General features: G+C 49.0%; 1 protein-coding gene across 1 annotated transcript; it reads left to right on the forward strand.

The window, feature by feature from the left end:
• The first annotated feature begins 7,235 nt into the window (after window positions 1-7,235).
• Window positions 7,236-19,626, forward strand: LOC106863242 (uncharacterized). Its single transcript, XM_088160941.1, has 10 exons — window positions 7,236-8,646; window positions 9,051-9,090; window positions 10,083-12,257; window positions 13,041-14,111; window positions 15,022-15,078; window positions 16,012-16,112; window positions 16,415-16,479; window positions 17,044-17,195; window positions 17,288-17,440; window positions 18,616-19,626. The coding sequence occupies exons 1-10, from the start codon at window positions 8,515-8,517 to the stop codon at window positions 18,933-18,935; spliced, it is 4,266 nt and encodes a 1,421-aa protein (XP_088017067.1). The 5' UTR covers window positions 7,236-8,514; the 3' UTR covers window positions 18,936-19,626.
• Window positions 19,627-19,678: the final 52 nt, after the last annotated feature.

Raw genomic sequence — 19,678 nt, forward strand, 5'->3', positions numbered from 1 at the left:
AGAGGTGAGGAGGTGTTTATCAGCCCAGATAAGGCAAGTTTGAGTGCACCTGGCATAGCTAAGGTTGGCTCAGTGACTCTGCCTGTCTGTATGTGGAGCAGTGAACATCCCAGGCAGAACTCACCAGCAGCACTTGGTCACCAGAAGCAGCCTCCAGTCACAGCCCCCAGCTTGGGGCACACACCTGGCTAATGTTTGGGATCCCAAGCAAATCCAAGCAACGGGATCCCACACCCCTCTCCCCAAAGTGTGTTTAACAGCCTTGCTGAAGGGATGTGGGCAGTGTTATCCCAGGGAACTTGTCTGATAAAGGCTGTGCAGATCTACCCAGGGCCTTTGGGAAAATCCCTCCTCTAGGGCCTCTTGGCACGTTTGCCAGTGATACCAGGCAGGCTCCCACCCCCACTAGAGCTGTGCTGGGTCAGTCCCTTTGCAGACCCAGACAATCTGACCTGGAACAGAAACAATCCGAGGCAAAGAGCAGCTTGCACTGGACCTATGTCAGCATCAGGACAGGATCGGTGCCACCCCTTGGCACCCTATTCCTGAGCAGCAGGGAGTAAATTCAGCAGTCTGACCACAGCCTTTGTGGCATCTATTTTATCATTTTGGGGGCTTATTTTCCCAGTTTTTTTGTTGTTGTTGTTTTTGTTTGTTTGGTTGGTTGTTTTTTTTTTTTTTTAAATAGGATCGCCTCCGCTCTCCCCCAGCTGTGCAGTAGTGAACCAACACGGAGAGGAACAGCAAAGTGTCGTGGCCGCTTCCCACCCACGGGCGTTGCAGCCGGAAAGCGGCGGGGAGGGAGCGGGCATCCCCCTGCTGACAAATCGCATTTCTCAACTCACCCGCATCCAGGTCTTACAGTCATCCTGAAAGTTTGGGGCGGGTGCTGGCGCGTCCCTTTCCTGTGCACCACTGCGCTGGCATCGCGCCACTGCCTTCCCTAGGCCAGGACAGGCTGCTTTGGGGCAGAAGGGTGCAGTGTAACTAAATTTTTTTGCCGGGCTGGGAAAGTCCCTAAGGCGCTATGGGGCTTTTCTCATGGTGGTGCCAACACAGAGACACGAGGCTGTGGCTCTCCCTCCCCTCGAGGCGGTGGGAGCCAGGGTAGCAGCGAGCCAGGTGGGAAATGCTGGGTTTTGTAATCAGCTCCTGAAATGTGGTCGCCACAGACGGAATGGTCGGATGTTAGAGTGGGTAAGACTGTCGCTGGCTCTCCTTCGGTGCTGCTGGTTTTTCGAGGGGAAACAGCTGCATGCAGATGTGCGCGGGAGAGGATGAACCCACCCGAGCAGGGTGAGCTGCCTGGGCAGGAGAGTGGCCCCTCCGGACGGGGATTGGGATGGAAAACTCCTCCAGTACCAGTACCATTACCATCACCCTGAGCCACCCTGCAAAAGTCCCCTGCGGTGCCCAGGGCAGCTGAAAACAGCAATTAGCAGCAGAAATAACAACCCCAGCTGCCTCCCGGGGGCTCGGCGCTCCGGAGCGGTTCAATTAGCCCTCGCTCGCATAAAGCAGAGAGGATAATGCCACTCTCACCCTGGCTGCATCAGTCTTGTTTTCATTTCCTACCAGCAGAGCACTGCTGCAGGATCACGACAAAAGGAGGGGATGCTAGAGCTCCATCCAAGTGCCCGCTGGTTCAGAGGTGATTTTCCACCGCGGCTGCTGGGAAACACGGCCCCGTGGGGTTTTTTTTGTGCCCAGCTAGAGTGTGAGTGAAGATGTGAGTCATGATCCCACAGCCTGTAAAATTGCTTTGGTCTTCCTGTTTCGGACGGCCATTATTGATTATTTTTGGCTGTAAAAGGGGGCAGGGAGGAATGAGCTCTCCACTGCTATTTCAGAGGATTTGTTAGTTCTGCAGATGACTGTTGAGAGATTAATAGACAAACCCCAAGCACTTCGGTATTGTGTGCTCTTTATTTTTAATATAAATCAGTTTTTTATTGCTTTGCAGGACACAAAGCTGCCTGCAGCTTGGATTTCCTCCCACCAGCAGCAGTGGCCTGGTGGGGCATGAGGGCCAGTGGCTGTGGCATCCCTGCTGCAGGGTTATTGCTCTGAATTTTCCTCCTGCTTCAGAAGGTGGCGTCTGTTCCAGGAATGGAATGAGCTTGCCCGTGCTCGACTGAATGCCAGCCCTCCCATTTCCTCTAGAGTGGGTCCTCCCAAGCAAGCCCTGGCTTTGGAATCTCCTGGTGTTGAAGAGATGGCCATCAGCCCTCTCGCCTGCCACTGTCTCTCTGGTTTGGGGCAGAAGGGCCCTGTCTGCCCCTGCCAGGACAGACCAGAGGACCCTAAATCCCTGGCTGGGGTGGTGGCTGCTCTCTCGCTCTCACCATGAGCTACTTCACCAAACCCATCTCAGTGAGTTTCATCTCTTTTTTTGGGGTGCAAGCAACTTTTCTCAGTGGCAGGAGTGGCTGCTCTGAGTCCTTATGTTGAAAGGCCAAGAAAAGTCACTCTACAAGGTAAAAAAAAGAAGGGGATGTTTTTCCTGCCTTGCTATTGAGCCAAAGTGGGACAGAAAGTTGTCAAGGAGATGCTCTCTCTGGGAGCAGGATGTACCTGATGAACTTCCCTCTGCTCTGTGGGATAATCTCATTGGCAAAAGAATTCCTGTCAACATCTGAGGATGCCCTTATGGGCTAAACAAGATATTGCAGCTTGGGTGTTGAACTTGGACTTCTTGGTGGGTTTTATTTTATTTTATTTTGTTTGAGCAATACTGGTTTTCAGCTAGATTTTTCCCTTCCAGCTGCAGTAGGAACTGACTGTGGGTGTTGCTGCAATCATTTTTGCTTCTCTGGGGAGCAGGAGCATCCTTCAAGGTGAAGTGGGAGGTCAGAAGTGGGTCAGGACCAGCAGCTCTTGTTTGTGGATGTACCAGTGGGTCTAACTTCTCTCACTGTGGTTAAATAATAGTGCCTGAGGATGCTCAGCTTGGGATAAAGAAGAAATAGCTGCCTTGAAAGCCCAGGGAAAAATCACTACTAGTCTTTTTGCAAATCTTGCAGGTATACAATCTGTTCTGTTCGTCTATAAAAATCCCACCAAATGCAAAGTTTAAACTATCAGTTACAGTAATAGTACTACAGTCCACCATCAACACAGGTGAAACACTCACCATGATAAACTAGAGCATGATGGCATCACTCATTTAAAACATCCCTGAGCACAGTCCAGAGGATTAGCAGCTGAATCAAGGAAGAGCAACTGGTAATCAAGGAAAGCCAGCTCCCTATTTAAGGGAAACATCAGCTTCTGAGAAATCCCTTACCTCTAATTGTATCTGAGAGTGTAATTGCATCTTTGGCTCCAACAGACCTAAAATCAATCTGGCTAAGGAGTCACACAAAGAAATAGGACTAAAACTGATGCTTATCTCTGGTCACTGAATACAGAGATCTCATTTTACATAATGTACATATAAATAATAGAGCAGCCCCTGCAAGCAGAGCCCTCGCCACTTCACTTGGAGAGATGGAGCTGTTGAGATGAGCATCCTGCATCTGTCCCTGGAATTTCACTGGGCACACTGCTAAGCTCTAAATAATAACACAGCTTTTGAAATCTATTAAAAAAAATTACCTGTGATGTTACCATTTTTCCTAAAAATAGTCTCATCTTTGATAAAAAAAAATGTTTTGCAAACAGCTTTTAGCTGTCACCCTGTTATTATAACACTAGTTATCTCTATTTCATGAGGTGATGAGCAAAATCCTAATTTCTCATCCTATTTTAGCTCTTCCCACTTGCTTTTGGTGCATAAGAGAATTATGGATGTCAGCCCAGTGTGATTTTCACTTTCTCTTTATTCAGCCATGCAATCACTAGAGGGAGGCAGATGGTAAATTTATCTATCCTAAGCTCTCAGACACTCTGGGGTGTCTTATAAATGGCAGCAGAACAGTTGTAAGTAGGAGCTCTTGGTATATCATGCTGCCTGGGGGGGAAATTTGAACACTTGCTGAAATCAGCTTAATTTTGTTGACTGTCCACATTGGCAGCCCCCAAAGCAGCTCCCAAAAGTCATGCTGGGTCCCTCAGCTCATCCTGGGGTGATTCAATCCCCTCCTGAGAAATCAGGGGTGCAGGAGCTGGTAGAAAGGCTGTGACATTCCATTTGGGGATTTTAGCCCTGTGGTGCAGAATTTGTGCAACTTGGCCCAGGCCAGTGTGGACGTGCCCACCAGCTCTCCCAGAGATGCCCTCGGGCCAGGTGACCCCAAAATAAGTAAGGATCAGCAACTGCTGAATAAGGAAGATTTAGTCAAAAGGGCCAAACATCCTAACGGGTAACTTATGTTTTTATGGAGATTAGCTGAAAATAAAGACTTGCTACCAAACAAACAAACAAACAAACCACATTAAGATTCCTCACTCAAATACTTACGTATCAGCACATAAAAAATAAAGTTGACCTTATGATTTATTTCACCATCTCTACCACCTCTTAGTTTAAATGAAGAAAATGCTCTTCTTCTCCTCATGAACCAGAAGATACCTTAGGGACCTCCCTGCTTTGCAGTAGGGCTCCCTTCCAGGGTTTACATCTGGTAGCACGAAGCTGTTCAGTGTTCAGGAGGGCAAACCTCACTTACATGGAGATTGTGGCACTTGGACACACACGAGTCTGTGGGCCCGTGGGTGTTGTCTACTTAAACTTTATTAAAGACTTTGATACCATTTCCCAGAGCATTCCCTTGAAGCAACTGGCTGCTCCTGGTATGGACAAGTGTACTCTTTTCTGGGTAAAAAACTACATGGCCGGGCCCAAAAGAAGAGTGGAGTCACCATGGAATCCTGAGTTGGAAGGGACTTACAAGGATCATCAAAGTCCATCTCCTGGCCCTGCACAGAACAGCCCCAAGAATTCCACTAAGTGCCTGTGAGTGTTGTCCAAAGACTTCTTGAACTCCATTGGCTTGGTGCTGTGACCACATCCCTGGGGAGCCTGTTCCAGTGCCCAACCACCCTCTGGGTGAAAAAATCTTTTCCTAATATCCAACCTAAACCTCCCCTGACACAGCTTCAGAGCCATTCCCTCAGGTCCTGTCACTGGTCACCAGAGAGAAGAGATCAGTGCCTGCCCCTCCTTTCCCCTCATGAGGATGTTGAAGACCTCACTGAGGTCTCCCTGCAGCCTCCTCCAGGCTGAACAGACCAAGTGCCCTCAGCCACTGGCTGTGGCCTCCCCTGCAGACCCTTCACCATCCTGATGGCCTCCTTAGGACACTCTCTAATAGGCTAATGCTTTTTTATGTTCCTAGTGCCCAAAACTGTCCCCAGGACTCGAGGTGAGGCTGCCCCAGTGCAGAGCAGAGCAGGACAATTCCCTCTCTTGCCTGGCTGGCAATGCTGTGCTTGATGCCCTCCCAGGACACAGGTGGCCCTCCTGGCTGCCAGGGCACTGCTGATTCATGTTCAACTTGCCATCGACCAGGATCCCAAGGTCCCTTTCCATGGCACTGCTCTCCAGCCTCTCATTCCCCAGTCTATAAACACAACAAGGGTTTCCCATCCCAGGTGCAGAATTTGGCACTTTCCCTTGTTAAACTTCCTATGGTTGGTGATTGCCCAGTCCTCTCAGTTGTTGAGGTCTCTCTGCAGCATCTCCCTGCCTCGGAGGGAGTCAACAGCTCCTCCCAGTTGTGTATTGTCTGTGAACTTGCTCAGTGTCCCTCCCAGTCCTGCATCCAAGTCATTTATGGAGACATTGAAGAGCACAGGGCCAAGAATGCAGCCCTGCAGAACCCCAGTAGTGATAGGTCCCCAGTCTGAAGTCACCCCGTTCACTGTAACCCTTTGTGCCCCACCCGTGAGCTCACCCATCACAGGATGTGTTTATCCAGCTGGCAGATGGACATTTTGTCCAGAAGGATCCTATGAGAGACAGTATCAAAAGCTTTACTGAAATCCAAAACTGTAACATCAACTGGCTTCTCTTGATCAGCTGGGTGAGTTACTCTGTCATAAAAGGAAATCAGGTTTGATAAGCAGGACTTTCCTGTCATGAAGTTGTGCTGGCTGTGACTGAGTGCATTGTCCTTCAGGTGTTCTTCAGTATCTCCCTCAATAATCTTCTCCATTATGTACCAGTCACTGAAGTGAATGGGACAGGCCTGAAGTTTCCAGGGTCATCCTTCTCGCCCTTCTTGAAAACTGGGACAATGTTTGCCAGCTTCTGGTTAGCTGTGACCTCTCCAGATTCCCAAGACAATTCAAAATCATGGAGACAGGCCTCACATGGCCTCAGCCACAACATCAGCCAGCTCTTGGATGAATCCCATCAGGTCTCCCAGACTCATGGACGTCCATCTGGAGCACTGGAATGGTCCTCAGGGCTCAGTTCAGTGCACTGGGAGCCCCTTACCCCATCATTGGTGTTGAAGACAGAGGCAAAGAAAGCATTAAACGTCTTTGCTTTATGGCCTTGTTTGTGAGGTGACCATCCTCATTCCGTAACAGGCTGATGCTATCACTGCACTGACTTTTGCTGTTAAGGTATTTTAAAAAAACCCTGATTTTATGGTCTCCCACAGTTTTGGGCAGCTTAAGCTCCAGCTGAGCTTTGGCCACACAAATTTTCTCCCCACAGTAGTGAACAGCACCTCTGTATTCCTTCATGCCACCTGACCTTGCTTCCACTGGGCATACACCTTCCTTTTTTGCCATAGATCCAGAAGAAGATCCCTGCTCAGCCAAGCTACTTTTTTATCTTGTCTGCCTGACTTCTGACATCTGGGAATTGTCTGTTCCTGTGCCCTTAGGAGGTGATGCTTAAAAAGTGACCAGCACTGAGGGACTCCAGCACCTGTAAAAACATCTTCCCAGGGAACCTTACCCTTCCCTGAGCAGCCTGAAATCATGTCCATGGTTGAAGTTTTGCTGGCACTTTTCCTCACTGTCAACAGGGATTTTTAAACTTCATGATTTTGTGATCACCGTGGCCAAAACAGCCACCAATGACCCCATCCCTCATGAGACCCTCTCTGTAAGCAAGCAACAAATCAAGGAGGGCATCTTGCCCAGTCTGCTCTCTTAGTACCTGTACCATGAAATCATCATCTAGGTGTTTTAGGAATCTTCTGAACCTGTTTGTGCCAGCTTTACGGTGTTCCCAGTCAACATCTGGCAAGTTGAAGTCCCTCATAAGGACAAAGCCTCCATACCTGGAGGGATTTCAGTCATGTAGGTGTGGTGCTCAGGGGCATGGTTTTGTGTTGGGCCTGGCGGTGTTTGGTTAATGGTTGGACTCCATCCTCTCAGAGTGATTTTCCAAGATTCTCTCTTTATGTGGTAAGTGGGAAAGGAGCTTTGCAAGCCTGTGCACACCTGGGCAGCAGGAGGGGGCTTGGGGTCACTTTGAACATGTGTAGTTATGGACAGATGGCTGTGGGAGGAAAAGGTTTGTCCTGCTGCAAGAGTTACAGGCTTTTACTGGCCTTTTGGTCATTGGGACAGCAATGGGGTGGATGGAAAAGCTTAGAAAGTGGGAGCTGGGATGCAGTTGCTTGCTCCAATACCACTGAAAATCCAGGCAACTGGGACAGTCTGATGCACTGCTTGATTTGACCCCCCCAAAAAAACTATGGGGGTGTTTGTTCCTGAGCATCCATCATCCTGTCAGGCTGTGATGAGCTGGAAGAAAAAAAAAGTAAAAATTTTATTTTGCTAAATGATGATTGAAATTTTAAAAGCAATATTGTCAAAACTGCATGTCAAACAGCCTAATAATAGCCTAATCTATGTGGCTCCTAATGACAAGTTAGGCTATTACAGCTGAAAGAATTTTAAGCATCTAAAAATTTATACATCATCACTTGGCCTATTTGCTTTCCACACTTCAGTAAATGTAGATGAGAAGAGCTGCTTGTGTTTCAAGGCAATTTCACCTGTTTCACTCAGTCCTGTCTCAGGATGCTGCAGCCCTGGGGGAAATCACAGCCCTCAGTAGAAGCTGGTTAAAATGTTGTGATGAAAACACTTACTTTAACATTAGAACTCTTTTTTTCCCACTCCAGTAGTTGAATATTTTTTTCTTTTATAAGACAACAAGCAACTTGGGCTCTACTTCTGTGTCACATTGGGATATCAGCACCACTTTAATTTCAGATTAGAATATTATGTGTTATAAATGGAAAAATGTATTTTTACCCACTCAACACAGAAACAACACTTGGGCAGCAAACAGAAAGGGCAAGTTTATCCCTAACAAGCTATAGCTAGCCTCATTTCACTGATTAGCTAATTGCTATTAGCTAATTGCTGTCCCTGGTGAAGTAGGGCCCTATATGAGTGAGTGGGCTGCCAGGTTAGCCCCTTTGCTGTAGGATGTGTTTTGGAGAGGGGTTGGGAAAGGTGGTGGTCCTGCATTTGCTCTGCCTGAGGGATTATTCTGGGGAGAGACGGGGAGGTTTTGTATATTTTGTTGGGATTTTTTTGTTGGTTTTTGTGATCTTTTTTGGGCCATATTTAATGTTGTGCCTCTAGTAAATCTTTGCCATGAAGCCTTTGCCCTCCCCATTTATTCTGGCCCTGCTCTTGATGCCTTGGGTGCTGGGGCCACCTCCTGCTGGGCAGGATCCTGGGGTGATGCTGAGGCCCTGCTGTGATGCTGCTCGTGCTGTTCCAGGGGTGAGTGAGGGGAAGTGGGGACATGGTTCCCTGTAAGAAACTCCCCTCTTGGATGCAGTGTCCTTCCTGCTTACAAATCCTTCTCTCTTCTGCATGGCCCTGAGGGATTAAAGTCTGGCTGGGCTTTGATTGCTCTGTTTAGGGGCTGGTTTTGTATTGGTTGTGGTCTAACAGCACAAATCAGATAGTGCTCCTGGATATAGGGAGGGGAGAATACTTATAATCGTGTGGAATAAATGGCGTGACGTTGGGACTTGGTCCAGGTGCAGGCAAACCCCCAATTCACCAGGCTGAGTTTGGTTCTCTCCTCCTACTAGGCTGATGTTGGCATTTCTCTGAGCAGTGTTATAAACATTGGGAATTGGTACTTGGGTCTGCAATTGGAGTATTTTCTTTTTTTATAGGCAAGGGGATCCTCTCAGGAATATTGGAAGGTTAAACCAGGTAAGAATTAGTTCTCAGGCCAGCTTTTTTTTTTTTTTTTTTCAGAATTTCTTGGGTACTTCAAGCCACTAATAAGTAGTGAGGAATATCAGAAGCAACAACCTGTCTGTGGAGAGGGAGTGGGATATGGTTGGTCAGTGCTGGGGTAGGGAAAAATCATTGCTGGTGTGGAAGATAACTTGTGCCACTGTCCTGTGGCTGTCAAGTCCCTGCCACAAATCAGGTCCTGCAAACAGGAGCAAAGCACTGCAGCAATTAAAACAAGTGACAAAAGTTCAACCCAAGCTTTAAGTGTGCTCCTGTAGGGGTAAACCTATCATGAACTTGCCACTCTTCTGGCTTTGAGAAAGTGGTTTTGGAAAACACTGCTTTTCCCTGCCTAAGGAAAGCTGTTTTCCACTTTGAGGGCTATGGGAAAATACTGTTGGGGCACTAATATCTTCTGGCTTGGCTGAGCCCTTTAAACCAAAGAGATTGGAAATGCCTTCAGGAGAGCTTTGTCTCCCAGCTCTGCAGCTGTATAAACAACAAACCTCACCCACAGGCTGCAACCAAATGTAGCAGTGCACTCTGCTCTTGTAACTCGCCCAGGTGGGGCAACTCCCCTAGCCTTTAAGCCTTGATTCCTAAATAGCTTGACACTGCAGAGGAGAGGATGCCTCACTGGGACAAGTGGCACCCACTGTGTGGCTGTCCTGGGACCTCTGTGCTCCTGCATGGCCATGGGGGGGCTTAAAGCGTGGCTTTAGAAGTGGGGACACAGCCTGGCTCTTTGTGGAGGTGGTGGTGGGCCATGGCTTCTCCAGCTTTCCAAGGCTTTACTTCCATGTTTACCCACTGATAGGTTTCCGTGTTGGTTGGCAAACAGGAGCAGGAGGTACCAAAATGGGGAGAAGAGGGATCCTAAAGATTATTTCTAGAAGTAAAGATGGTGACTATTTCTTTGGAAGTGGAAATGGGGGAAAACTTGGTTGTTGCCTCTTGTCTTACAGAGCTGGAATCTCCTTGGTTATTGGCCTATGTGCCTATAAGAAGCTGCCACAGAGTTCTGAAGGATAAATATGGGGAGTTTTCTCCTCCAGCATTCCATGCTGATTTCCCTGTAAGCTTTTGGTGCAACTGGACAATTTGGGCAGGCTCCAGGAGGCACATCATAATTTATATCCGGGGATTTATCGCTGAGGACGCTTGCAACAAAAATGAGGACAAAATTCTGTTTGAAGGAGTCTCCTCCCTGGTGGAAAACAGTGTTGTTTATGCCTGCTGGAAAAATGAGATGCATGTTTTTGCCACGTTTGCTCAGGCTGTCCATGTTGTGCTGCTGAAGAGGTACTTGTCAAACCAAAGAGATGCACGATTTAAAGGGAAGTACTACATCTTCCAAGATCAGCAAGGTGACTCTTCCTCCAAAGATGATGTGATTTCTGGAACTTCTGCTTCAAAACTGCCAAAGAAAGGTGGTGTTTTTCAGTCTGGCTGGGTTGGAAACCTTAGACATGCACTGGGCTTTGCAACCACACGTGGCAGCACTACTGTGCTAAGCAGTGAGCTGGTGCAGGGAAGAGGGATCGATCTGGACACCACGGCTGTGGGAAGTCCTACAGAGCTTATCCTATGTGAATATGCAAGGACACAGGCTCTGGAAACAAAAGCTCCTTGTGGGCTGGGGTCTGAGCTACTGGGGGCTCAGGAAGCTCAAGGCATAGGATCACCTGAGGGAATAATCCCCACTGCAACAGAGGACATTTGGGGGCAGAATCCCTCTGTGAGTGAGGACAGTGCTGTGAGTTTTGGTCCTGTGCACAGTGTGATTTTGGAAACTCCTTTGCTTGGTACCTTCCAGGGAGCAGAACCTTTTTTGCAGAAAGCAGATGTGAATCTGAAGAGCAGCCAGCCTGTCCTGAGCCCCACCATGAGGCCAAAAGGTCTGGGCCACCTGCAGTTTACCATTAAACCAACAGACACGGGTCACAGGGACTTGGCTGCAGACTCTGAGCCTCTGTCACCTGGCACAGGACAAAGACAGGAGGGCACAGGTCCCACCAGGGACATCCAGCTCGGTACAGCCAGCCTGGAGAAGGATGGAAGCCGTGCCCTGCTGAGTGTCCCAGATGATGGCCTTGCCAAGGGTCTGATGCCCAGCCTGAGGAGCCCTTCTGATGTGGTCACCAGGGACCACCTACAGCTGCTATGTGAGAGAAGCCAAAGCAACGGGGGGCATTTGTCCATGCCTAAACCTGAGCTGGACACAACTGGCCTCCAGCATAGGAAGCTCATGGATATTTTCCCACTGGGAAGTTCTAGAGGAGCTGTGAGGAGGACAACAGTGCTGCATATCACAGCACCAGGGCTGGCTGTACCTGCTTTGGTAGCAACAGGGCTGGAGCATCCTCTCACGCCTGTGCCTGCCCTCGGGACAGAAACCATCCCTGTGCTGGTGACCTCTTCTGTAGCACCTGTCCCTACAGACTCTGGCTCTCTGGCTTTAATCCCAGAAGCACCTCTTCTACAAGTGAAGCCTGTGTCCACGGTGGCCTCCCTACCAGCTGCTCTGGATTGGGACCCTGTCAGTCTTAGGCAAAGGGACATCTCCCCAGCTAGCCCAGGAGGACAGGAGATGGTCTCCTCTTCACCACCTTGCCATCCATCAGTAGCCTCTGAACTGGGCACAGATGGGTCCTCCAGATGCTTTAGCCCTGGGATGCAAAAGTTGGTTCTGAGACAGACAGGTGGCCAGGGACGCAAAACCACAGTCTCTGTGGGCTTGATGGCCAGGAGTCCCTCCCCAGTCTCTGTCACTGTCCCAGGGCCTGGAGTGAGGCTTACTCAGCCTGAGGCCCATGTCAGCAGTGGCTCTGGAGTGCCACCAGCTTCCCTGTCTGACACCAGAGAGGAGCAGGAGGTGCCTGTGCAGCATCAGGACAGTGCTGCTAGTGACAAACCAGCTTCTGTCTACAGCTTCAGGGAATTTAAAATGCAGGGAACCACAGAAGCTCTGCAAGTGGGTGCAGGACAGAGGACAACTGCCTCCTTCACCACCACTCCTGCACACCCTGCAGCTGCAGCTGTGTGGGGAGAAACACTACCAAGAGACCAAAAGACTTGGGAGCCCTCTGGTGTACCCAGGAACACCCAGATATCAGAAGGACAGCAAGGGAAACATGCTGGTAGGCATTCCAGTACTTTGTGTCTCGGCATAAGTCACCTTTAGAAGTCAAAAGTACTTGGTGGGGGCAAGGACAAGGCTGAGCCTTTCACCTGCAGTCTCCACTTGGCAATCATAACTTGCTGTCTGGGGAGAACTGTGCTGGGGTGACCCTGGCTGGATACCAGGTGCCTTACAAAGCTGTTTCTCAGGAGGACAGGGGAGAGAAAGTGTGATTAAAGGCTTATGAGGTGAGATAAGTACAGAGAGAGATTGCTGACCATCTACAATCATGGGCAAGACAGACTTGACTTGGGGAAATCAGTTTAACTTCTTACCAATCAAATCAGGGTAGGATAATGGGAAATCAACCCAAATCTTAAAAACAGCTCTCCTCACCCTTCTTCCCTGGCTCAACTTCACTTCTGGTTTCTCTACCTATTCCCCTGACTCTGGAGAGGCAGGGGAATGGGGCCTGCAGTCCATCACACCTTGTCTCTGCCACTCCTTTCTTCTCAGGGGAGGTCCCCCCACTGGCCTGGGTCTGTCTTGGAGCTTGCTAGCACCGGGTCTGCTTCATGCAGCCTCTCACAGAGGCTTAGGTCTAGCTGAAGTGTGGATATGTGGCTCCAGGGGCTGAAACTACAGAAGTCTTGTTGCAGGAGAGGGTCTGAAACACCTCTTCTGTGGCAGTTTGCAGCACTCCTAGAAGGCTGATGTATAATATAATATGTAATATGTGATATAATCTGTAAATATAATAACCTTTGATTACATTTTTCTTTTCTGTGTTCTGATGTGTCAGAGCTAGGCCCTCCCTGGGTAACCAAGTACTTTCCCATCAGGAGCTGCCACCTCATCTTCCAAGATGGGTCTGGCGTATTTTACCTCCCGCTGCATGCTGACATTGAACTCAACATCTGGTGCAACTGGACCATCTGGGCAGGCCCCCAGAAGCACATTGTTGTCTATGTCCATGGGTTCCAGGGGAGCAATGGCTGTGCCAACAACCAGGACAAGATCATTTTCCAGGTGGTCTCGTCAAGTGTGGAAACCCAAGTGGTGTATGCCTGCCATAACAGAGGCACTCTGATCTTTGCTGCACAAGCCACTGAGGTCCAGGTCTTGTTTCTGTCAGGGAGTGGTTTCAGAAGCCATGAATACAGGTATTTTAAAGGATGGTATTATGTATTCAGAGACTCTGAAATTGTGGGCTCTTCAAGTGATACCCTAGCAGCTCCCCAGGAGACCTCTAAAAAAGAGAGCTGGAGGACAGTGGTGACCAAAGGTTTATTATCCATGTTGACAGCTCCTCTAGGCCCACCAGCTGCAACTGCTGGTGGTAGGATCCAGCCTGACATTGTGAGCCCAGAAGAAGTGGCCCAACATTCTCCTGATCTCATGGAAGATGGTCAGTCTGGTGCTAACCTGAGTGAGAATGGTCAGGATGAAGCCAGGCTGGAAAGGAACCTTAAGGACGGTGGCAGCAAGGGCAGAGACACTGAAGATGACATGTTGGTGGAGCCAGCTCCAGCTGGGCAAGACTCTGGGGGTAAAGCTGAGCCACCTGCCTTGGGTTTGACCAAGGGGGACACAGAGCCAGGGACTGTTCTGGTCACCATGGTCCCATGTCACCCAGCTGGTTCCCCTTGCTCAGAGATGCCCAGCAGCAGTGTAGGTGTCTCTGACACATCACCTACCCTGTGTCAGGCCAGTGATGGCCCCTCAGAAGTGGCAGGTGCTGCACATCACACACAGACACCAGTGATGGCAGAGCCACCACTAAACTTCAACACAAAACCACCTCTCTACCCCTCTCCTGCTGTGACTGCTGCTGATGTGGTGTCTCTGGGAGGAAGGACTGAAGACCTCTTTGGTAAGGTGATTTTTTTGGTTATTACTGGCTGAACTGATGCCTGACAATGTGCAATATCCACCTCCAGTGATGCAGCATTCTCTTAAGAGGTTTTATTTGTAGACATGGCTGATACCTTACTTGGGCCATGTGGTACCACTCTTGGCTCCTGTGTCCAAGGATGGAGGGACTTGAGAAAATGTAGGATTGTCAGTTGTAACGTGGGCATCTATGGGATTATGCTACTCATAATAGGGACAGGCTGGTTTCTAATCCAAGTGTTTTGAGTTATCCATGTAGGAGCCAGCCTCTCAGCTGTGACTTCACCCCTAAAGCAGACTGGGAATGCTCATCTTAGTTTTAAACAGCCTGTCTTGCATTGATTCCTCTGTAGCCTGTCACAGTGCTCCCAGGCATGATCACTGAGTTTGAGCTCCAGAAGCTGGGGAAAGGTTAAAAAAGTCCTTTGTATCCTAAAGTTTAGGAGTTGATGGTAGATCACTCACACAGGCAATATTTAGCTGCTATATGTTTTAATTTCTGCCTGAAAGCAGAAGATGTTTTCAACCTCCAAACTGTTCTTGCCCTTCCGTTGTAGATTTTATTCAGATTTTTTGCACTTGCTGGCTTGTAATTGCCCAAACTGTTTTGCTCCACTGGGATCCAAAGCAGCTCTGGTAGCTTCACAGGGATAACAGTTTGTCTGCTTCCAGAAATGGAAATTAGGTTTATTGAGATAATTTCTTTCAAAAGAGCACTGTGGAGAAGAGATTGTAGTCAGAGCCTGATATTTAAGTTCAGTATGAAGAATAGAGGAAGGAGCTGGCACATGGCACTCTTTTTGCAAAGTGACACAGACCTAACATACTTTCCCTCCCCCCTTACTGGTACATCAGTGATAGCAGCCTGATGCTTTCCCTTGCTTTGGTAGATCTGATTTCATCTCTGGAGAATGACACAGGACTGCAATCCCAGCACCATCCTGGAGGTGAGCCATGCAGAGTTAAGCATGTCTTAAAACACTGCCCTAAGCTCAGGGAGCTGCCTGAGGCAGGACATCACCTGCTCATTACGTTTAGAGAGAAGTGAGAGTTGTTTCTGAGTAGTAACCACTCTGAAGATGCTGTTTTTAAGATGTCACTGCAATCCCACAGTTGTGCTTTGGCCACTTTGTAACTCCCTTGGAGAAACCTGAGTTCGGGTGCTAACCGTGACATAAATGCTGACTTGTTCTAGTCCAAACATTACTTTTTGGCTATTTAAATAAGGTTTTTCTAAGATGAATGAGAGTGAATGAACCTCAATTCCTCCAGTGTATTCCAGTGGGTGTCCTGTGACTACCAGGATCAGAAATGTGCAGAAATCCTGCTCCTCAGACAAGGGAGAGAAGGAAAACCCTCTTTTGGGAGAGCAACTAGACAATATATATAAATACAGGGCTTGTATGGCCCAGCAAGCCACAGAAACAGCTTGCACAAAGGAGTCAATACAGAAGGAGCTGGAGCTCTGAACAGGGAAAATATTAGTGAACAAATAGGTTTGAAACAGCCAACTGGCATATCTGTGCCAGTTTGAATTCCAAGAGGAATTGGCTTTTAGACTCCATCAATAATTATGACAATCCCATTAGGAAACAGAAGAGCTAAAGGCATGCGAATGTGATTGGATAGGTTGCTTAGTGTCAGTTTTTCACTGAAAGATCAATTCTAGTACTCATCAACAAGCGTTAACTAAGGTTTGTGTTCACCTGTTGCTTAACAACTTGTCCTATCTGATGCATAGCCCCTGGAAATACCCATGTGGCACTGACCTGCACAAGCATGGTACTGTTCTAGTATTGATATTTAAGGACTAACTCATTTAGGGAACCTGTTTGTATTATGTGCATTTGGGCATGCCAGGATCTTGTGTCTTCTAGTAGATGTGCTGTTTAAAGTCACTGTTGAAATCAAACCCAAGGACTGGATTCCTCATGGTGGAAATGAGTTCCAAAATGATTTCCTTGAATCTTTGAAGAATTACGTAAGTGCGGGCATGGGGAGGTGGAGAAAAACGGATGGGATGTCCCAGATCCTCATGTAGAGGAGACCATACTGTGCTTTTGTGTTTGGGGGAGATGACCTGGAGCTAAGCAGATGGGAACAACTGGTGTTCTTCTAAAGAAAGGGCTCAGAGCAGTGGGCTATGGGGCATCCTTTGCATTCCAGGTGGTTTGTGAAGGGGGAGAGCAAGATGGGGTGCTACAGTGAGGAAAAAAAGCTGCTGCTGTCATACTCCTGCTTGACAAACGTCAAATCAGTGCTGGTCACTCTGTTCCTTTGCAGATCCAGAAGAACCTGAAGCTTTCTGCCAATAGAGTCGGTGAAATAAAGTTCAAGGATGTCAAAAGGTAGGGATAATGCTGTGCTGCTGGCTTGGCAGGTAACTGCTATAACGTGTAATATTTCTTGAATTAGCAGTGTCTTGGTTCCTCGCTCTCCTTCCCCAGGAAGAAACATATGTTTGTTCTTCTTCCTTGATCTGTAATTTGTCCTGACAGTAGAAAAAAAATATTGTTTTCTAGGGGACAGATGGTGAAAAATTGATGTTTAGTATTTTCTGGGGTCTATATAGGTCTAAGATGGAAAGGAGGATAATCTTACCTGCCACAGTGCCTGCTGGAGAAAGCTGGGAGCTGTCAGCAGAGGCTGATCTGGGACTGTAGATTGCTACTACAATTCACTTTATGCAAATATCTGGTCATTTCAGCCTAGCTCCAGATGAGGAGACATTCCTGGGCTTTACTTTTTCCCATGGTCCAAGTGCAAAGCTGCCTCTTGGCACAGATAATCTTTGCAAGAGCCTGCAGCATCACGATCCCATGCCAAGGGTAGAAGGTCTAAATGGGCTGTAACAGCTGGGCCTGCAGTGATGTTTTCCTCCTGCCTCACCCTGGGCTCTCCCCTGCCCACAGGACGAGTGATGCCAACCTGCTGCTCACCTTCTGGCTGCACTTGGAGCCAGAGGAAAGGAACGTGTCTCTGCTTCTGCGTTCCCAGCTGGAGGAGCTGCTTAGCACCTCGGTGGGCGTGGAGAAGCTGCAGCTTGTTTCACTGTTTGTTGAAGGTGGGTGCTTCACTACTATTTTTTTTTTCTCCTGGGATAAACACTTACATGCCAAGCCTGTCTTGACTCAGGGCATCTCTTCCCCATTATAGATGTGGATGAGTGCCAGGCTGGGGTTAGCCTCTGTGGGGAGGAGGCAGAGTGCTTCAATGGCGTGGGCACCTACCTGTGCCGTTGCAAGAAGGAGTATGAGGATCATTCTCCCACCAAGTCCGGCACGCTCTGCATCCGCAGTCCCCGACCAGGTAGAGGATGGAACTGCAGCTCTGCTCCCTCTCGCGGTCTGGTGTTTTCCTGGTGTCAGTGTGGGAGAGGCATTTGTGCAGCACTGCCGGTGCCAGCGCAGCCTGGAGTGAGCACACCAGGGCAAGGGGCTCTCCCCTAGTCTGGGGTCTTGCACCTCTGCTGATGTGTGTGATGCTGCTGGAGTGGTGGCTTTAGGTGTCCCTGGCAAGGATGTGTAATGTCTTTGCAAGGCAGTTCTGAGCTGGGAATAGAACCTCTCCATGATTCTTAGCCTCCCTTTCCCCAGTCTGTTGCTTTCTCTATGTCAGGGTTACAACTTGGCACATGTGAGCCCTTAAGTTATAAGCAAAGTGTGGCAAAGGGGTGATTTATGAGATACGTCTGCTGTAACTGATGTGGCCAGCAAACCTGGTGGCTCCTGGGAGTCCCCTGTGTTCTCCTGTCACTCTGTGTAGATCTTGGTGAGAAGGATAGTGGTATTTCTGGTGTTTACCCCAGCTTTGACACAAGGCTGAGCAGATGGCATGTGATGCTTGACTATAATCAGAGGTGGCTAATCCAATCTTGAAGAGTAATGGGACATGCCCACAGACATTTCCTCACAGGCTGGAAAAGAGCAATATTCTGCAATATGTGCTCCAAACACTGTGGTTGCTTTACCAAAACTATTTCAACATCCCTGCAGTGGCTTAAACCTTAACATGAGCTCATGGTCAAATATAATTTCTCACCTATCCTACCAACTCCAAGTTAATTAACAACTTGAGCAGTGTAAGCCTGTGCAGATAAGCTGGTTATTGTTATATTCTGATACAAATGGTTTTATAAATCCATTTTTATCTGTTGGGCCATGGGGAGGAGCCCTCCTTGGATGGGAGCAGCTGCAGATCTTTTAGTCTGTGAGCTGCATGTGGGTTTGGCAATGGTTTTGCTCTGTCGAGGTTCTTCTGGAGTAGCACCATCCTTGTGTTGCTCACTGGCTCTTGGTCTAAGTATTTCCCTGGGGTGGAGGTTTGGAAGACATGCTCTGGCCTGGAGGTAGGCAAGAGGGTTTCTGGAGGGTGGCAGGGGCAATGCTGAACTTCCTGGAGGTGATGTGGGGCACTTTGTGAGCACGGGGGGGGGGCCCTGGGGCAGCAGGCACCAGGATGAGGCCGTGGCCTTTCTCTTGCAGAAATCAGCGCCTTCCTACGGCATGCGGACATGCTGGCAGGAGCAGCGCTTGTGACTGGCCTGGTGTTGCTCGTGGCCTTTGGTGCCCTGTGTGTCATGGCCATGTGGGACCGGGCCCCCAGGAGCAGCCCAAGGCCTGAGGGACCAGCGGCGAGGGCTGTGGAAGAGCCGGCCATGGAGCTGCACGCCCTGGGGGAGTGCCTGCGCCTCGACCCCTTCCAGCTGAAGCTGCGGGCCCGGTCCCCCGAGTGGCTCTGGAGTGTCCGTGCCCACCCTGCCCAGGCTGGCCAGGCCTTCCCAGAGCCATCTCCCTCACTCTGAGAGGAGCCTCAGTGACCTGTGCAGTCACTCCCGCACTTTCCAGGATTTCTGACACAACCACTGGCTGTGCCAATCCTTAGACCATGTTTTATAGACCATGAATATCCCACAACAGCATTCCTCATGTTGTTATTTATTTTTTTTAATGCTTGCTCAGCTTGGGGAACAAAATATTTGCTCCATGCCACTGTGTATCTGCTGATTTACCCTGCTTGAGATCTGCACAGAGAAAGGACTTTTTTTTTTTTTTAAGAAAAAAGGAAATAGGATGTTTTGGTGCTTAATACGAAATTAAAAATTATTTTGCAGCCTGCTTAGTGCTGCCTGCTTTCTCCTGCCCCCAAGGCAGAGCTCTATGGAAAGCCCTGACCTGAGGATCTAGGGGGTATGTCTTCCAGCCTGGCTGAAAAACATCTCCAGAACGTGACCTAAAATTCTGGCAAGAAACCTGGTCAGGTTATGGCAGGTCACTGACTGAATGAGGGGGGGGACAGCATTTTTGGTGCTTGCATGTATGCTGGCTGCCAAAAGCCCCACAAACCCCCCCGCGGTCCTGGCCGGATATAAAGCACAGCTGCTTTCCCAGCTTGTCCTGCAGCTGGAGCCCAGTAACTTCCCTGTTTATATTTTTGAGGGGGGTTTCAAACGGAGTTGCCCCTTTCCTCGGGAGGAAGGTGCATGGTGCGGTGGCAGGTGCCCCACTGGAGGGAGCTGTCTGCCGCCGAAAGCCCAGGAAGGGCGCT

Source organism: Sturnus vulgaris, chromosome 3, assembly GCF_052056855.1.
Source record: "Sturnus vulgaris isolate bStuVul1 chromosome 3, bStuVul1.hap1, whole genome shotgun sequence".
Taxonomy (NCBI): Eukaryota; Metazoa; Chordata; class Aves; order Passeriformes; family Sturnidae; genus Sturnus; species Sturnus vulgaris.